This window comes from Serinus canaria, chromosome 3, assembly GCF_022539315.1.
Source record: "Serinus canaria isolate serCan28SL12 chromosome 3, serCan2020, whole genome shotgun sequence".
Lineage (NCBI taxonomy): Eukaryota > Metazoa > Chordata > Aves > Passeriformes > Fringillidae > Serinus > Serinus canaria.
Window position 1 is genome coordinate 7,880,598 of NC_066316.1, and position 18,050 is coordinate 7,898,647.

Here is an 18,050-nt window from a genome sequence, read left to right on the forward strand (position 1 = left end):
TTCTAGCATCCAACACATGACAGTAAGTGCTGCCATTTAAAGCAACAAACACCGCTCCCAAGAACAGATATTCTTAAAGGAAGAAGTTGTAACATTTTTGTATGGACAAAAAAAAAAAAGAAAAAAATTGAAGACCAGAAGAAATATATTAGTGCCTGCCTTTTTAAAAGGGTTGTGTTTTTTTGTTGTTTTTCTTTTTTTTTTTACATTAAATACAGTTTTCTTTAAAAGCAAGGTACTTTCTAAATTCATGGTTTATATACTGTATGTACACAAGAGCAGAACATTGTACAGTGTTTTTGGATAAAGCAGCACTAACTAGCTGTAAGCTGGTAAGGTGTTGCTGACCCAAAAAGCAAGATGACAAGTTAAGCACTCTAGGAGAAGTATCTCCATGGTTGGTATGAGCAAAGTAAAGTATCATGTATGTACAAAGTGACCATTCACACAAACCTTGCCAACCCAGCATCATTTGCCATGGAACTGCTCATGCTGCAGCTGATCAATGGGAGCCTGACTGCAAGAGCTGGTCTGAGACCCAAAGCAACCATTTCCCTTCAGTAACAAGGTGCATCACACCCATGCAGAGAGCACTTGCACAAGTCATTATTGCAACAGTCACCCCTGGGCTCCCAGGGAGAGGATTCTTACTGCAGCCTCAAGCCAAGGGACACCTGCACTGCTTTTGCACTTGAGGAAATACCAAATGCCCAAACCAAGCCATGTGAAATTGAAGTTAAAGCTACCTTAAGGATCTGTATGTGCACCTGGCCTTTCTGCCCATAGCTACAAATTAAAGCAGAAAGTTTGCACCCCACTATCACCAGTTCAGACTAAAAAGGAGTGGCAGTGATTTCCATCATTAGTGCAACATTAACTCCCATACTCTATCAAAGTGACTGACTGCTCTCCAGGTGCACAACACGTGTATTCAGGTCTTACAAAACTGGTTTCAAGTTGGTAGCCTTGTAGTTTTTTTAGTCTACCCCATTAAAAACCTCATTAAACTCAGGAGTAGTCTGTGTCCTGTTCAAAGTCAATTGCATCAAAATATGACTTTTATTCCAGGGTTATCAGTGGGGCAGAGATTAAGGTTCTTCTAGTTACACATACTTTTGAACATCACTCAGCTCATGCCTTCAGAAGAGGTTACCTGCTGTACTTTTAGGATGTTGCTCATCCTGGTCTTACACACTACACTGGTTTAAGGAACTGAATGTTTCTTCTTTGATGAGGACAGAAGTGAGACAACTTGTTTCTAAACTGCATAAACTTAAAGTTTCAAGTTTTAATGGTGTAAAAAATCTGACATTCAATTACAGTTAAGAGAAACTTGCTACACAGCAAACTGCATCCAAATCTACCAGTTACTGATGGGACCTTTAAATTAACCATCAACGAGTTATTCAAGGCATCCAGACCTGGAAACATCAGATCCCCCAGCCAGTGAGCCAGCAACTCCCTCCCCCTTTTTCATGAGGCTTTAACAAGTGCAATGGATGTGACCTCAGCACTGGAGCCAATGACTCCAATCCCCAAAAAGGTTAGGGAGATCCTGTGTTAAGCCCAATGCAATATGCATTAGTGTCATGGAGCAGGAAGATCCCAGTGTCTACTTGTTAAAAGTTCACACAAACCATACAGATACAGACAGGATGAAACACAGACTCAAAAGGATCCATTATGCTTGAAGAAAATTCCAGATAAAATGACATCTTCTGCACAGCCCAGCCTCAGACACAGCCACACCTTTATCTAGTATAATAAACTCTGTAGTAAACTGTTTTTGACCTCCATAGAGAGTAGGAGTTGTCAAATTTAAGAAGATAAACTCCTCTCCCTGGGTACTGGTGGCTGCCAGCATACACTTCTTCGTGACAGTCTCGTCTGTACACAGGCACTATTTCATCTAGCTGAGGCTTGTTGGCATTCTTTTTGGCTTTTTCTTCACTGCTAGTATTTTCTGCAAGGGAAAAAAAAGAGGTGTCAGTGAACATGGGTGGATGCTTTATGAAGGAAAGTCAGACTAATCTCTAGGGGACAAAGCCCTCTTTGTTAGTTTAGGAATGAGAGGAGTCACGGGGATTCATACCAAGGCTGGGGCTGAAGCACCCAGAAGCAGGAGGAACAGCAAGTATGCTCACTTTATCATGATTTTAGCAGTTTGATACTAAAACTCACCACACCCATCTCCCCAGCACAGCCAGGCCAGTCTGTGGAGATGCCAAAGTCTAGTTTTCAGCCCCACAATCACCCACCACTGATGTGCCACACTGACCAGCACAGATTGCTTGGTAGTGACTCCCAAAAAGCCACTGCTTCCTAGGTCAGGGCAGCTCCTTCCAAGCAAATCACATGCTCATTTCAAAACATTTCTGTGATGGTATGCTGGACTCCTGCACAGGCACAGGCTGTGACCTGTCTCTCAGCCACTAGCAGGACTTGCTCTCTGAGGCTGTTTTGCTGCAGCCTCAAGGAAATTCCTCCCTAGAAACACCTCCTGAACAGCAGGACAGGATTGTTCCCAAGGTTTCAGAGTGCAGCTCTACTGTGCTCTGTCACACCACTGGGTTTCAGTTTACTGAAGAGCTGACTCAGGAAAGGATTTCCCCAGCCTCAGCTGCTTTAACCTGCCTGTGACCCAGGAGGGGACTGAAGTTATTGCAGAACTGCAGTTGCTATTCAAAATTGAAAACATGACTGCAGCCAGATGGAAGCCAGGGAAAGCAGGAGATTACACAAGAACCATAGTGGGGGTTTCCCTCACAGCAAACCCTGACAGTTCAGAGACATTAGTGTGCTTACCTTCCTCTTCCTCCTCATCATCACTGGACTCGCTGACATGCACACTGACTGCAGTATTAGGGGAGTCTGTCCATTCAAAATACACCCCAAAACCAATGTCATAATTGTCTGTAGCAAACTCCCAAAAGAGGTAGGACCCCTCTTCATGAGTTGGGACTCTGACTGTGACCACTTCTCCTCGGCCCACTGTGATCACAGAGTCTGCATCCTGACGGATTTTTTCCTTGAAGTCTTTGATCTGGGGTCGTGTCCACATGGATGGGGCAGCAATCACTGGGACAGAATCTGGAGACAGGGGAGGAAATACTCCAGTTAGGCTTTGTTGAAGTTATTTATGCTTCATACTTTACTGTGTGCCTGAGGAACACTTGAGGGCCCCAAGCATTAAAGCTGCTTCCAGGTGATTTTTTTTTACAGAAGAAGCAAGTTTCAGCTCTGACAAGATGTATGAACCAGTGCAAATTTAGTTATAACACTACTAAATGCTACCAGTTCACTCATCCAGCACATTTAAAGCAACAGTGCTTATGCACAGAACCCTCAGAAGGCAAAAGTACTGCTACAGGTGACAGGATTATACTGCACAGAACCCTCCACTGGAAGGATCTTTAAACAGCTCTGACCCACTTCAAATAAAACTGAGCATATTTCTGCCCAGAACAGCTTTGTGCTAGAACTTATGCCCCTTTCCTTTAAGTCTAAAGTGACAGGAGGTTCTGGATCCCATTAGCTTTGCTGAAATGCTTTTGCTGCTTCCTCTTCCCTCCCACAGCTGAGCTCTGCCTATGCAATATTATCCTCCCATGAGAGACAGCAGCCCCAGGAATCAGACCCAGCTTTTCCATAGGCAAATGAAGCCAAACAAAGAACCACAGGAACCCTACTTAAGACACCTGAACCCTAAGAAAGGCTTTTGCTATTTATTTTTAATTAAGAAATTCAGCTAGTCCCACCTTTTGGTCCATTCTCCAGTGCTTCTTCCAAAACCTCTGGATCCAGCTCTTTCTCAGGGCTGTCTGCATGTGCACTGGCCTGCCCATTAATGGATGGGGTGTCCCCTGGGGCAGGGCTGTTCACCTTTGATGCAGTAGTCAGGGGTGTCCCTGTTGCTGCCACCACTGCATCCTGCTGCTTCTGTAAGGCTGCCTAAAACAACAGGAATTTAAGTCAAGAACAACCAAACCCTCCCAAGATGCCAGTTTTATACCTTCCAGCAGAAGGTATAAAGACAATTTAAAGAAAAAACCTCCAATTTAAAGAAAAAACCTCCCCCTTCAGCTTACAAGGGGCTTGACCCACAAGACCAGAAGCAGTACACATTAACCAATTACATCTGCTCAGTCCCAAGGGATGGGAAATCACTTGGTTCTAGGCTGGTGGATACAACCTGAACAAAAAAAAATTCAACTTTCAAATTAATTATGGTACACACAAACTCTTGTACTTAACTACGGAAGTTTTTCATTCCATAATATTTCTATCCAAGTTGGAAGTGTGACTTGTTTGCTGGGTTTTTTTTTTTTTTTTTTTTTTTGTTTTGTTGGCTGGAAGGGTTCCATCCAGCCTGAGCTCATCCAGGTCTAAGAAGAGCTGACTACTGAAGGTCTACGAGCTACTTGCCAATTTATGAGTCAAACAGAGAAATCTCTTGAGCAACCTCCCTGTCCCTTGTTACCTGCTTAGAGAGACAACACAGGCTTTTTTGGGGGGGACAGATAGTGACAGTGCCACTCTAAAGGCACTGTCTAATCATCACAAGATTTTGATGAGCAAATGGAATACAGGTATCCTGCAGGAATATGAAGACAATATAGAAAAATATCAGTTAAGATTTCAAATTTAAGCCACTTGCACAGATGCTGTTCAGATTTCACTATCTACTACAGCAGTTTTGTGCACTAAGAGAAAGCTGGTGTGAACTTTTCTACATAGCTATTGCACACAGGCTTTCCAAGATTAATTGCACCAGAAGCTGATCTGTAAGGAGATCAGCACTTCCTAACTGCACTAACAGATCCCAGGGCACCTGACTCACAGGCATCCAAATAAAGCACTCCTCAGAAGTGTTGCAGAAGCTACATGAGGGAAGCCCAAAGAGTAATTATAACAGGGCACAAAGTCTCTGACTTTCCTACACCACCTCAGCTCCATCCAGTTGTGGTTTGGCTTAGAAGGGAGATATAAAGATCATCCAGTTCCACAGCCCTGCTGTAGGAATGGACACCTTCCACTAGACCAGGCTGCTCAAAGCTCCATCAAACCTGTCCATGAACATTTCCTGGGATGAGGGACTTGTTGAACTTCATGAGGTTCACATGGCTCCCTTCCTTGGACATTACTGAGAGCATCAGCCTCCACAAAACACAAATGACTTAGCAGGAAATCAGTTACTCAACTGTAGGTCTTCAGCTCAAGTACACAGCTCAGGCTGGCAGCTACAGCCTGTCCTCCCACCCAAGTCATGAGCAGCTGAATGCAGGGAAGCAACTTCATCAGGTGTTAGTATGTGATGAAGTCAGGCAATAGGAGCAGAAGGAGAGAGAAGTCAGCAGTGCTCAGGCTGGCAGGGAGAAGCAACCTCCAAGCCAGCAGTGATGCTACAGTGCTGCATGTGCACTGATCTTCAGGACAGTCACCTGAAGAGGTCTGTTTCTGGTTGGTTTTTTTTTTTTTTAATTTTTTTGTTTGTTTGTTTAGGATTTTTCTCTGGGGAAGCTGAGAAGCTTTAGAGAAAAAAACCCACAATTTTTATCTCTGTTTTTTTTTGGTGCTGTGTTCATGTGTAAGATGTGTTTAGAAATTGTTTACTTACAGGAAATTGTTTAATTAGTTTTTAGTGAGAGTTGTTTTAACTCATCAACTGTAAGTTATTAGTACTGTAAGTATTAACTGTAAGTTATTAGTTATTATTAGTTATTAACTGTTATTAATTAGTACTAAGCTGTGTTAGGATTCTAAAATGAGTTACAAGTTTTATTATTATCTTTTTAGCATTTAGTAAGTATTTTTTTTGTATTCTTTAGTATAGTGTAGTATTCTTTAATAAAATATAGTATTATAAAGTAATAAATTAACCTTCTAAAAACATAGAGTCAAATGCATCATTCCTGCCTTCATCAGGGCATTCCCTGCAAATACAATATCTGTTCATGCTCAGAGGCACTGGTGTGTCATTAAATTACACACACACATCACCAATGCTGCAGCAGAGCAGCTCACATTTCATCTCTAACAATTATATTGAACCAAGTCATTAGTAAAGAATGCTTAGTGTTTTCTTAATTAACAGCTGCTTCAGAAAACCACTCCAAAAGATGAAACAAATAAAGGGGCTTTGGTGTTTGAATCTGAAGCAGCATTAGTCACTGGCAGGGTAGCTCTCTCTGTGCCAATTATCTTTCCAAGGAGATAACAGCAGACAAGTTAATGTATCCCTGTGCCAGCCTGGGACACAGAGCCCAGGTTCCCAGGGACACAGAGCCCAGGCTGCCCAGCCATACCTGCTGCTGTGCCAGCTGCACCTGGTAGAGCTGCTGCATGTACTGCTGGTAGTGCTGCTCCTGCAGCTGGCGGATGAGGAGCTGCTGCTGCTCGTAGTTGCCGGGGTACTGCTGCGCCGCGTACTGCTGGAACTGCACGGCCGTCTGCGAGTTCAGCGCTGCCATGATCTGCTGCCTGCACAGCACGGGGAGCACACACAGCCTCACCCACAGCTCAGCCACTGGGAAATCCCTGCACTGAGCTGCCTCTGAGGCCACTCACAGCACTTCATTCCATTCTGCAAAACCCAATTAAAATGAATCTACCTAATGGACCGGAACCCAGCCGTGAGTTTTGCCTAAAAAAAGTTTTGCCTAAAGAAGGGAGCAACGTTTTCTACCCATTGTTTGGAAACATCAGAAGTTAAAACAACCATAATTTCAATCTGTAGTTTGATGAAGAGGCAGTGCTACACAAAACCCACATGACTAAATTTCTCAAACAAGCAAAGGAAAAAAAACCCACATATGCTTTTTCCAGAAGCCATCCTTCCAGCAGACCTTCTATAGGAACAAACCTGCTGTGGCACAGCACACCAATGCTTTTTGGTGAATCTAAGAAAAACACACCACATAACTATCTTAGTTTTCCTGGTCAGTATGCAAACAAACACGAAAAACATGACTGACAGTGGCCTCATTCAGGAACAACAACAACAAAAAAAATGCTGCCAGATGGGGCATCTGCATCTCCAGTAACTCAATTACTGAAACTTCAGGAGGAACACACAGGTTATACATACACAGGCTGTTTTTCTCCTCTCTCCAAAGAGCTAACAGAAATCCTATGGCTAAATGACAGGATAGATCAAGGGCCTGTCTCATGCTACATCCATCAGTGACCAGCTATCAGTGTTTCAGAGGAAGGAAGAAGTATCACACAATTGCAAGAGAAATTCTTTCCTTCTCACTCTTCTTCCATCCCCAAAAATCACGTTCTAAAGCATCAGTATTAGACTGGTCTAATATCCCAAAGAGCAGGATTTACTGCTTTTCAGCAAGCTATGACCAGTTTAGATACACTTGGTACCCACATTCCTTTTCTGTCTAAACTCTTTATCTCTCTAACCTGCTATGACCACTTAATACACAACTCCCATTCACGTGAAAAACCCTCTCAACTTCAAGGCATACCACACTTGTTACTTAGCATTGTGCAACACTTTCTATTGTATATATAAATTTATGTCTGTCTCTTACACTCCTCTGGCTCTCACCACGTTAAACAAGCAGCAAAACTTGTGGTTTAATTATTTGCTCCCTTCTCAAAACCACTACATAGCAATCACTGAATCTACTTCAGAGACACCCCCTGCAAAGACATTTTTATGGTGGAAAATAGTTGCTGACTGATGTGGAACAGCTTTACCATTCTCTTAAATATTACATGTGCAAAGCCAGATCTGTGTTTTCAGCATCTGGATGTGATGGGAACAACAAAATATAATTAAAACTGTATATTCCAATTGTCTCAAATGCAAGGCAGCTATTTTCTTCTAAGTGTTGTTTGCACTACTCACTTCTGCTGTTCCATCCGAAGTCGTTCCTCCTCTATCCTCCTCCTCTCCTCCTCCTCCCTCCTCAGTCTCTCCTCCTCTTCTCGCCTCCGTTTTTCTTCCTCCTTTTGTAACCGCTCCCGCTCCTCCTCCTCACGCCGCCTCCGCTCTTCCTCTTCTCTCCTGCAACACCCACTCAATCAGCCATTCCGGCACTCCTACAATCCTAGGATGAGTTCTTTTCAACATGCTGTAACCTGCATTTTGCCTGCCCAGAGAGGCTTTTTGTCTGGTACCATCTCCTCACACATAAATTGGCTTGGAGAAGTGTCTTACTGGACACACACAAAAATCAGATTATTGCAGAGTTTTATTGCACTCAACAGCATGACAAGGGTAAATTCTGTGTTACAATTTCATATTCATGCTAACCTGTTACTATGCCACCTGTATTGCAGAAAAATTGCCTGGAAGCTTTAAACACATCTTCCAAGCTTTCACACATGTTCAATAATGATGTGGATACTATGGTTTAATAATCACACCTGGAAGCAATAACAAGGCAGCCTTTATCAAGCTGCTAACCCATATTAGAAGAGAAGTTTAAACCAGGCAATTTAATATTCTCTGTATATTTAGTCCACAGACATATTGGGACAGACATTTTGTGAAGCATTTCTTTTTAAGCAGAGAGCAGTATAAACAAAATTCTTAAAACTCCTAAAAAACCACCCATTACTGGCAAAGTAAAAAGGCTTAAAGAGATCAAATGGCACCACAGCCACCTACATTTCAAGCATTTCCCTTCCAAGACAACTCCAACCTCAGCTAGCTGTGATACCGTCTGCAGGCCAAGAGTTACACACTCCATAGATACCAACACCAAAGTAGCCAAATGTTACCTTTTCTTTTCTTGCTCTTCTTTCTCTATCTTGTGGGAAGTGACATACGTTGAGAACAAGTGGCAGCACCTGTGTAGGAGCTTGACAAACTCTGTCATAGCTTTTTGCTTTGACATGTTTCCAAGGGCAGCCCATTCCTTCCTGAGAGAGAGAATTCAGCTGAAATAACAGACTCAACTCTTTTTAAGCCAGTAGTGAGCACTGACAAGCCAGCAAATAAAAAAAAGTTGGAAGACCAGGAACCAAACATCATCATTTGCAGTTTCAGAGAACCAACAACTTCTTCCCAAAATCAGTAAAATATTCTCTTCTGCCCGCACAATGTTCTCTTTTCTTCTGTCTTTCAAATAGACATAACTCAGCTCTTACATGAAATTAGATACATCCCATCAACCCTACTTTGAATTCTGAGCTATGTCTGAAAACTTCCCAGCTACAAGTGAACCTGAAGTATTTTTTTAACCTCCTTCTACTCTAGTTTGTAGAAAAAAAAAGTATACATTTTCCTGAATGAACAAACATGGTAACAACTACTGATTACAGCACTTCAGTTAGTTGAAAGAAACAGCCTTGTTCTTTTTAAGAAAAGCTGCATCCTTTTGTGCAAAAGCAGTGCACGGGATCCACTTCAGAGAAGCAACTGCTGTCTTGCACATTGCCTCCACTCTAGAACACTCAAAAGAGCAACAATGAACATGAGAAGTGCAGCCTGAGCTGCAAGCAACACAAGAGACATACCTGAGACTTCCCAGGTCTCATAAAAGATTTACTCAGGGTTTGAATGCACCAGGTTTTAATTTTCTTCAGAAATTAGCTTTGGTGTTAGGACAAGCTGTGATGAATGCCTCTACCACTGGCAAAAGCCTTGGCCTGCTGTAGCCATGGTCTGGAGTTTGGATGAAACATGGGCCTGCATCTGAAACTGCTATGCAGAGAAACTGGACTGCCAGCAGAGCAGCTTCTAGTGTGGTTGAAAAAAAAAAAAAAACCCACCAAATAATCTTCTGTTAGTTCCTGTACTGAACTGTGACTCACACTTCTTACATGTATTTGAAGAGGCCACTTTCACTTTCCACTTGAGATAACCAACACACTTGTAGAAATTGGATGATGTTATCTCCTCACAGGAAAAGCAGAGTTAAGACCAACAAAAGCACCAGCTCTTTTACCTTCTATCATTCCCCAGCACATCAAAGAATCCAACTTCAGGGCAAGTGTCAGGGTTGTAAGGTCCCAGCAGAACCTGCTTGTGCAGTGCCACAAGTTTGAGCTTTTCTTCATATGTTGGATGAAAGGCTTTGCCATCTTTTTCTGTAGGGGAAAAAAATAAAGAAATTTTTACTGTTGTGATTAATTAAGCACAGAATATGAAGGAGTATGTTTCATAATCATTACCATGATTTCCACCATAAAAAAAGAGAAGAAAAAAAAAGTCAAATGACAAAAGGTTGGACAAATTAAGTCAGTTCTATTTAAAATATAGATCTGTCCAGAACAAACACATCTACTTCAGCTAATGAAAACTTCAGAGTGGAGTGCTTTGCATCCCACTATCTACAGTCAGTCATCACATAGATATTTACATTAATTTGTTGAACATCACACCATATGGATCTGTATCTCCAAAATATTTAAAACCCTCAACTGAATTAAAATGTGTCTGCCAAGTCTACTCTGGTGTGCATAGGAAGGATTTCCACAAAGAAAGACATGATGTTAGCTTTATAAACTGCTCTCCTTTCATGCTCTTCACACTGATGAAAGCAGAACTACCAAGGCTGAAGGCAAGGAGAGCTGCAGAGAGCAAAAATTAAGAGTCAAGGAGATTTTTCCTTCAGAGAATCCAACTGCTGCCCTTGGCCAAGGCAGCTGGAAGAGCCCCTCACACGGAGAAGCCTTGCAGCTGACTCCATCAGCTCCAACACATACAGTGAGCTCTGACAATAAGAAGGCAACATAAGCCTGAAAATGTTCCAGTGGCTCCACAGGAACATCTTCTGGAGCATTCCCAGTTGGATCCCACCATGCTTTCACTGGAAAGAAGATACTTGGATTGATTTAAAATGATATGTGAATCAGCAGCTAGGACTTACCTCAACACATTGCAATTGTCAAAACAAATCAAAGAAACAGGCATTGCTGTGTGTGACTACACTGCTCATTAAGAAAAAGACATTCTTCTCAAACAGGAAAACAAATAAATAAGCACCATCTCCTTTTGGAAAGAGAAATGAGGAAGCTGCTACCAGAGGTAAAAGTCACTTCCCATGACTGCACTGCTCTCCAGGTAACTGGGAGCTGCAGACAAAGCTGCCACTCATTCCCAGTTCTCCTTCAGAGCAAGGTGTTTACAGCCCCAAACTGAACGGGCCACACCTAAATTTCAGGCTGACACATACTGCAAAATGCTTGGCTGACACTTGTGAACAGTTTTTAACAGGAAAAGAAGTGAATCTTAGAACTAGAGAGTAAGGAAAATAACCCTGCTACAGCACTGAAAAACTCAGAGCAAATACTTCTGGAAATCAGACACAATCCTAGTGGGAAAGTGCTTGCAGGTCACAGCAAGACATTCTATTTTTGACAGACAAAGTTCAGTACATGGCTGGACTTACTCAGCTGAAACATCAAAGGAACTACTACATGCATGCCATTTATTTTGAAGCCACAATCAAACGATTAGGAAGGCAAATATTTAATTACTTATTATCCATTCCTAGAAGTCCACATCACTGTTGCAGAATTTCAAGTATTTGCTCTTGTCCCAGTGTCACACAACCTTGCAGCAAATATAACTGCCAGCTTCAAAAACAGAAGCACTTCTCCCCAAAAATATCTACTTCCAAAATATCTGGTGGGGAACAAAATGGGGGGGATGTAAAAACTGAACCAGAGTTTAATCAGTGTGTACAATGAAAGGACAAGAGGCAGCTGACACAAACTGAAGTATAAGAAATAACACTTGAGCATTTTTATGGGGTTTTGTTTTGTCTGCTTGCTTGAAGTTGTTGAGGTTTTTTTTGTTGTTGTTGTTGGTTTTGTTTTCTAAACTGAGAGTAATTGAGCACTGGAACTGATGGGCCTAAGAAGTTTTTAAGCCTCCATGATTGAAGATGTTCAAAACCCAAGGAGAGACAGTGTCATGAAGCCTGAACTGAAAAGGAGGGCTGAATCTGACAATCCCCAGCAGCCCCTTCCCATCCCAAGTCTGTGATCCTTAAGGCATTCAAATCACCATATTCTGGTGAGCTTTCAATTTCAGCTCTCAGGCCTACCAAAGAGCCCTTTGGCTTTTCCTCAACTCTTCACACTTTACACTCAACTCAGAATTTACTTATTAGGTAACCAGGACTTCCATTAGCCCCAGTAAACAGCACTACTTTGAAATAATACTTAATATCCTGGGGCACTGTGCTACAAAGCAAGTCAATTGACAAAGGTACTGCACTGAAATTTTGCCAGGCTTCTGAGCAAAGCATGATTCTCAAGGGGGTCCCTCCAGCACAGTTAACTTTTCACAGCCTGTGTACCTACATCTCTCTGGCAAAACACACAGCTATTTGCTGTACTAAACTGCTACCTAAGCCAGGTATCATCATCTGTATTTGAACTCATTCCTGAAGAGAGTCGGAGTGGAAAAACCTTCATTGCCCATGCAATGCACAGCACATCTGCATTTTCATAGAACAGAGAAGTCAGACCTCATGCCCTAATTACTGTGAGAAGCCAAAATCTGCATTTACAAAGAATGGTGACCCAAGGGGAGAACAACAAACAAGCTAAATAAGAGAGGGGAAAAGACAGAGGAGAAAAACACAAGACAAGCTTTCAGTGACTTGTAGATAATGTAGCTCAGAAGCAAAATATCAGAAAAACCCTTGCAGACAGTCAGACAGTGAAGTTAAGTTTCATACTAACTACTTTGCAGTCCAACTCTACAGCATAAACCACACTGTATAATCCCCCCAAAGATCAGGAATTGTTGGTGTTTTACTGAACCAGAGGACCTGAATTCATCTGCAGAGTCAAATATGCCAAAAAGAGCATTAGTGTGTCTAGACAAGCAGAAGTGCCAAATGTATCCAAGCATCCGTGAAGGCGCCATTTGAGCAGGCATTACCCACACACCTCACACAGCTGGGGGAAGTGGAAGAACATCAAAGAGCTCCAGGGAACACACTGAAAAATCCAAATGCACAGCAGTGATACAGCAGCTGCACAACCTTCCCTATGCCACTGGGATCCCTGACCCAACACGGCCAGGAAGATGCTCGGTTTTCAAGCACAACAGCAAGATGAAGCTGACACTAGTAATGTGTGGGGCTTATTGACATGGATTGATAAAAGCCCACAAATTTAGACACAAAGGAGTTTAAGAAATATGCTTAAGAGATTGCATTGTGCAAGATACTGTTACTGCTCTGTAACTTCAGATTTTTTTCCTCATTAAAACACAGCGTGCCGTGCTGCACCTTGCACTCCAACTTCACCTACTGTGCCCACTTTAAATGCATAATTCCATTGGGATAGCACTGAGTTATCCAGAAGCAGCTAGAAAACAATTTGTGAAGGGTGATTTTTCACCTCATAGCTTTTAAAAGCAGAAGTCACTTATGTTAATTCTATTCATTTGCAACGTTTTAATGAGCTAGACCAAAACTGAGAAGTGTGAGGACTGAACTGCTGCCTGCAGAGCCCAGTTCACTCTTACACTCCTAATCCTCCTCTCCTGAAAGGGTGTCCTGCCTCCACAGAAGAATTACTGACTGGCCCTTCCAATTAAATATGATCAAAGCTCAACTTCAGAAATGTAGATGAATTATAGGGGTTTTCATATTCTTGACAACAAGAGCCTACTTAGCTTATGAATTACAATCATACCATCAAATTAGTGCTCAAAAAAAGAGGTCAAACAATTAATTGAGAAAGATGTTCTGCTGAGGTTGAAGATGCATTCTTGTTAGGATAAGAGGAAATAACTTAGAGCAGTCAAGGAAAATTAGAGTACTTAACATTCCAGGAGAGCTTTTAGATACCAAAATGATATGGTTTGTGTACTGACTGCTCAGATGTGCTGCACTGCAAATCACTTTAGACAGTGCATGAACACTTCGGGGACTGTCATATATTGAAGGTTGGGTGCAATGGTATTTCAATGACAGGATGTGGAAAACAACAAAGCCAGGCTGATCCTGGGAGAGATTTGCTGGCAGAGCTATGCAAGCCACCCTCTCCTGCTTCAGGAGAGAGCTTGAACAGGTTACCTTCACTGGCATAACTCATACCAGCTCAGCAAGCAGAGGAAGCCATCAGAGACACTTCTGCTGTGCCAGATGCCCCAGGGCTCACAATTACAGGCAGTCTAGAGACAAAGAAATGCACAATGACTGTAACATGACTGTTCTCCACTGTACACAGCATCCAGCACAGTGGAGCAGCTTCTTAAGGGCAGCCAAAGTGCTGCTTGACCTGCACTAGGCTTAACAGAGCAGGAAGAGTGCATAAGGGAAAGAAAGCTCTTGTTTCCCACAGAAAAATGGACTGGAACACTGTTACCATCTATTTTCTATGCCTCTGTTATTCTGAAAAGCTCTCTTCACAAGCCATTATGAATCTTAAAAAAAAAGAAAAAAATAGATAGTGCACATCTCCTGCACAGCCTAAGGCCTGACAGCTGAAGTGACCCAGGGTCGAGCATTTTAGATCTGCTTTAGATTTGTCTTTATCAGAGACAGAATAGAGTAGCTTTTGAGCCTCTTTAATATCCTAGCCTAGTTTCTGTTGTGTTTTGCTCATTGTTTATACACACTCACCCTGCCTTGTCTCTGAGCAACTCTTGTTACCTGCAGTATGCCACCAGTGACAAGTGTCAGCAGCCACTAAAATAAGCAAACAAAGTATTTTGATCAGATTCAAGTTCTCTTGGACAAAAGTACCCCAAGAGTTACAGACAGCTCGGGCTGCACACTGAAGCAAAAAAAAAAAAAGCTGCTTAACTACCAGCATAGTTTTCATAAGAATGGTCAGAAACAAGATCTCAGCACTGACCTATTAGGATGGGCCACCCTTCAAACAGATCTGTTTTCTCTTGAAGCAGGAGGAATCCCTGTTTGCTCCTTGGCATGCACAGGGCTGCTAACCAAGCGTGCCCACTCCCACAGTTGTTCTGACAGCATGAAAATAATTTGGAAAGGAGACCACTTATTTTTGGAGCTGTGCAGATATAGAACAAGCTGGCAGAATCAGTAACCCAAGTATTGCAAGCTCCTGTAGCTCCCCATCAGATCTCTAAATAAAAATCTTTGTGTTATGTCACTTTTAGGAAAAAATCTACAGATGAAATGATGGGCAATGACTTTGTGTGAGTTATTCCAGCCACAAGGATAGAGAAACAAGGTTTTCACTGGAAAGAATGACAGCACAACTGAATGGGGGAAATTCTCATTTTATGAGCACAACCACGAGTTACAAGAAATTTCAGAAGGTTAAAAAAGGAGCAAGAGTAAGCTGAAACATGTTGATATTAAGTTTTGATTAAAAAGAACAGCAACAAAAAAAAAAATCATTGCTAAGAGATCACAAGGGAAGGAGGGAAGGAACTGGAACCTACACACAAGTAACACCCCATAGACTTCATCATTAGAGAGGAGATAAAGCAAGAACATAAATTCTGTTAAAACGTGATATAATAGATAGAGGTTATTGCTACACAGCAACAATATAGATAAAGTCATTCACAGCATGTAACTTTTGCACTGTAAACACAAGTTCACACCCTGAAAACAGGTTCCCACAGAATATTCAACCCAAGACAGAAAAAGACCACAGCTGACCAAGACAAGGAATTTGCTGCTGCAGAGACCTTTCTTTCTGCATCATTAAACACAACCAGAACTCTTTCAAGCAACTTCTTTTACAGAAAGAAGAAAGAGACATTGAGTACAATGCTTCCACAACCTGATAAGCTCTGATACAGGAAGAAGAAAACCATAAAATCTTATGATCCCTCATGTTTTTTACAGCTTAAAAAAAATAACACCTCTGTATATTAGCATGCTAACAAAAATAACTACTTTGTGGAAGGGCATCAGAACAGAGTCAAAGAACCAGGGCTTAAGAAAACTGCTTAGAGCCTTACATGCTCCTAACAACTACCAGGTGCAGGTCAGGCAACGTGAAGAAAGAGAGCTTTGTCCTTCCAGCAGCGTCTCCACCTGCCAGCAAGTGCTTGCCCTTAGAAGAGGCAGCCTCCCTGGGAGGTCATCTCACAACTGACTGCCACAAGACTGACCTTCCCAAGTGCACAGCTTGCCTTCCCTGGGGCAGGCATGAGGCTGGACTCCCTGCTCCACCTGAGTGTCTGCCTGAAAGCCACAGGAGCGACACATGTGCTCAATGTAGTGTGAGGGCAGCTCTTCCCTTAAAATGTGCTCAATGGAGTGAGCACAGCTCTTCCCCCAAAACCCCACAGCCCACTTCTCCCTCCGGAGGAAAGGAGTGTGGCAAGGTACATCCACTTGCCCACAGAAGCAAACCTGACTGCAGGGGATCCTAGCAAAAGAACTCCAGGTTTACAGCCTCGGTATTTCACAGCCGCCTGCTGGGATCATGGTGGCACACAGAATCATGGAATCACTGAGGTTGGAAAAGACCTCTGAGACAATCGAGTCCAACTTCTGACCCAACACCACTGTGTCAACCAGACCATGGCACTGAGTGCCACATCCACTCTTTCCTTAAACACCTCCACGGACGGTGACAACATCACCTTCTGGGCAGCGCATTCCACTGTCAAACCCCCCTTTTTGCGCAGAAATTCTTCGTAATGTCCAACCTTCCCTTGGCACAGCTCAAGGCTGTGTCCTCTGGTCCTGGAGCAGCAAAGCTAGCCCTGGAGCTGGCATGCAGAGGAGAGGGCACGGCACCTCCGGCCACGATGCGGGCGGGCAGCAGGCGCGGTACCGCTCACGGCGAGCGCTCCTCGCCCACCTCCGCGAGCTTTCCCAAGCCGTGCCACCGGCACGGAGCTCTGGAGCTCCGGTTTCAGGCGGGGTGCTGCACACCCACCCCCGGCCGTGCCACACCGCGCCCCGGGGCAGCCTCTGCTCCCGGCCCGGCTCACGTCCGGCACCAGGCAAAGCGCATCCCGCGGGCTGCCGGCACACCGAGCCCTCCTGCGGCCGCCTCCCGCAGCTCTCGGGGCACCGGGGGCTCGGCCTGACCCCGCAGGGCGATGCCGCCCGGGGCTCCCCGGTACCGGTAGCTGCCCCGGTTCCGGGGGGGCGGTGCGGGCCGGGCTCACCTTTGAAGAAGCGCAGCGCCAGCCCGTAGAGCTCCTCCAGCGCGAAGCCCCAGCGCCGCTCCAGGCTCAGCGCCGCCTCCTCCGCCGCCTCGCCGCCGGCCTCCGCCGCGCCCGGGGAGCCGGGGCCCGCTCGGCCCCGCCCCGCCGCCGGCTCGCCCAGCGCCGGCCGCGCTTCGCAGGGCGGCATCTCGGCGTTGGGGCTCAGCGTCAGCCCGTCCACCGAGACCTCGAGCCGGTCCGAGCTCAGCACCGCCGCCATCCTCCTCCTCCGCCGCCTCCCACCCGCCCTCCGCCTCCTGCTCCGCTGCGGCGGCCACGTCCCGACTTCCCGTCCCCTCCGACCCGGATCTTCCGGGCCCGCCCGCGGCCCCGCCCCGCGGCGGCCGGGCCACGGCAGGCACCGGGCAGGGGTTGGGGCTGGTGGCCGGCTCGTCCCTCCCTCAGGGGCCCTCCCTGCTCTGGGGGCTGGGCTGCCGCACTCCGGTAGTCCCGGGGCCGTGAGTGTCCGCGGGAGCCGCCGCTGGGCGCCCTGTCCGCGCTTCTGGGATGCTTGGTTGATAATGGTTCGTCAACAGCGGTATCTCCCTCGTGAGGAGAGGCTGCGGGAGATGGGCCTGATAGGTCTGGAGAAGAGGAGACTGAGAGGGAGTCTCATTAATGCATAAAAATATCTGAAATTGCGGAGACTTTGGGTGGTGCCTGTGACAGGATGTAGGGCAATGGCCGTAAATTATAACACAAGAAGTTCCACCTCAACCTTTTGCACTGAGGGTGGCAGAGCACTGGAACAGCTGCCCAGGAAGGCCATGGAGTCTCCCTCTCTGGAGACATTCAGACCCACCTGGAAGAGTTCCGTGTCACCTGCTCCAGGTGACCCTGCTTTGGCAGGGGGTTGGACAAGGTCCCTTCCAACCTTGACAATTCTATGATTCTGTAAAAGCCTTTTGGTCCAGCTGGAAGGTGGTGTGGGGGTATGACGCTGACCTCTTGTCCTCCTCTCTCAGAA

General features: G+C 44.7%; 1 protein-coding gene across 1 annotated transcript; it reads right to left on the bottom strand.

The window, feature by feature from the left end:
- Positions 1 to 1,268: 1,268 nt before the first annotated feature.
- ACBD3 (acyl-CoA binding domain containing 3) lies at positions 1,269 to 17,319 on the bottom strand. The gene is made up of 8 exons (XM_030235347.2): positions 17,045 to 17,319; positions 9,912 to 10,053; positions 8,743 to 8,883; positions 7,865 to 8,023; positions 6,306 to 6,480; positions 3,759 to 3,951; positions 2,806 to 3,090; positions 1,269 to 1,963 (listed from the first exon to the last, which is right to left on the bottom strand). Exons 1-8 carry the CDS (start codon positions 17,301 to 17,303, stop codon positions 1,752 to 1,754), a joined length of 1,566 nt encoding a protein of 521 aa, XP_030091207.1. The 5' UTR covers positions 17,304 to 17,319; the 3' UTR covers positions 1,269 to 1,751.
- Between the last annotated feature and the right edge of the window lie 731 nt (positions 17,320 to 18,050).

Coding starts and splice junctions, on each gene's coding strand:
- ACBD3 (XM_030235347.2), bottom strand. CDS start 17,303: ATGGCGGCGGTGCTGAGCTCGGACCGGCTCGAGGTCTCGGTGGACGGG. Junction 6,481..7,864: donor CTTCGGATGGAACAGCAGAA/GTGAGTAGTGCA, acceptor CGTGCTGTGCAG/GCAGCAGATCATGGCAGCGC. Junction 3,952..6,305: donor TGCAGCTGGCACAGCAGCAG/GTATGGCTGGGC, acceptor CTGTTGTTTTAG/GCAGCCTTACAGAAGCAGCA.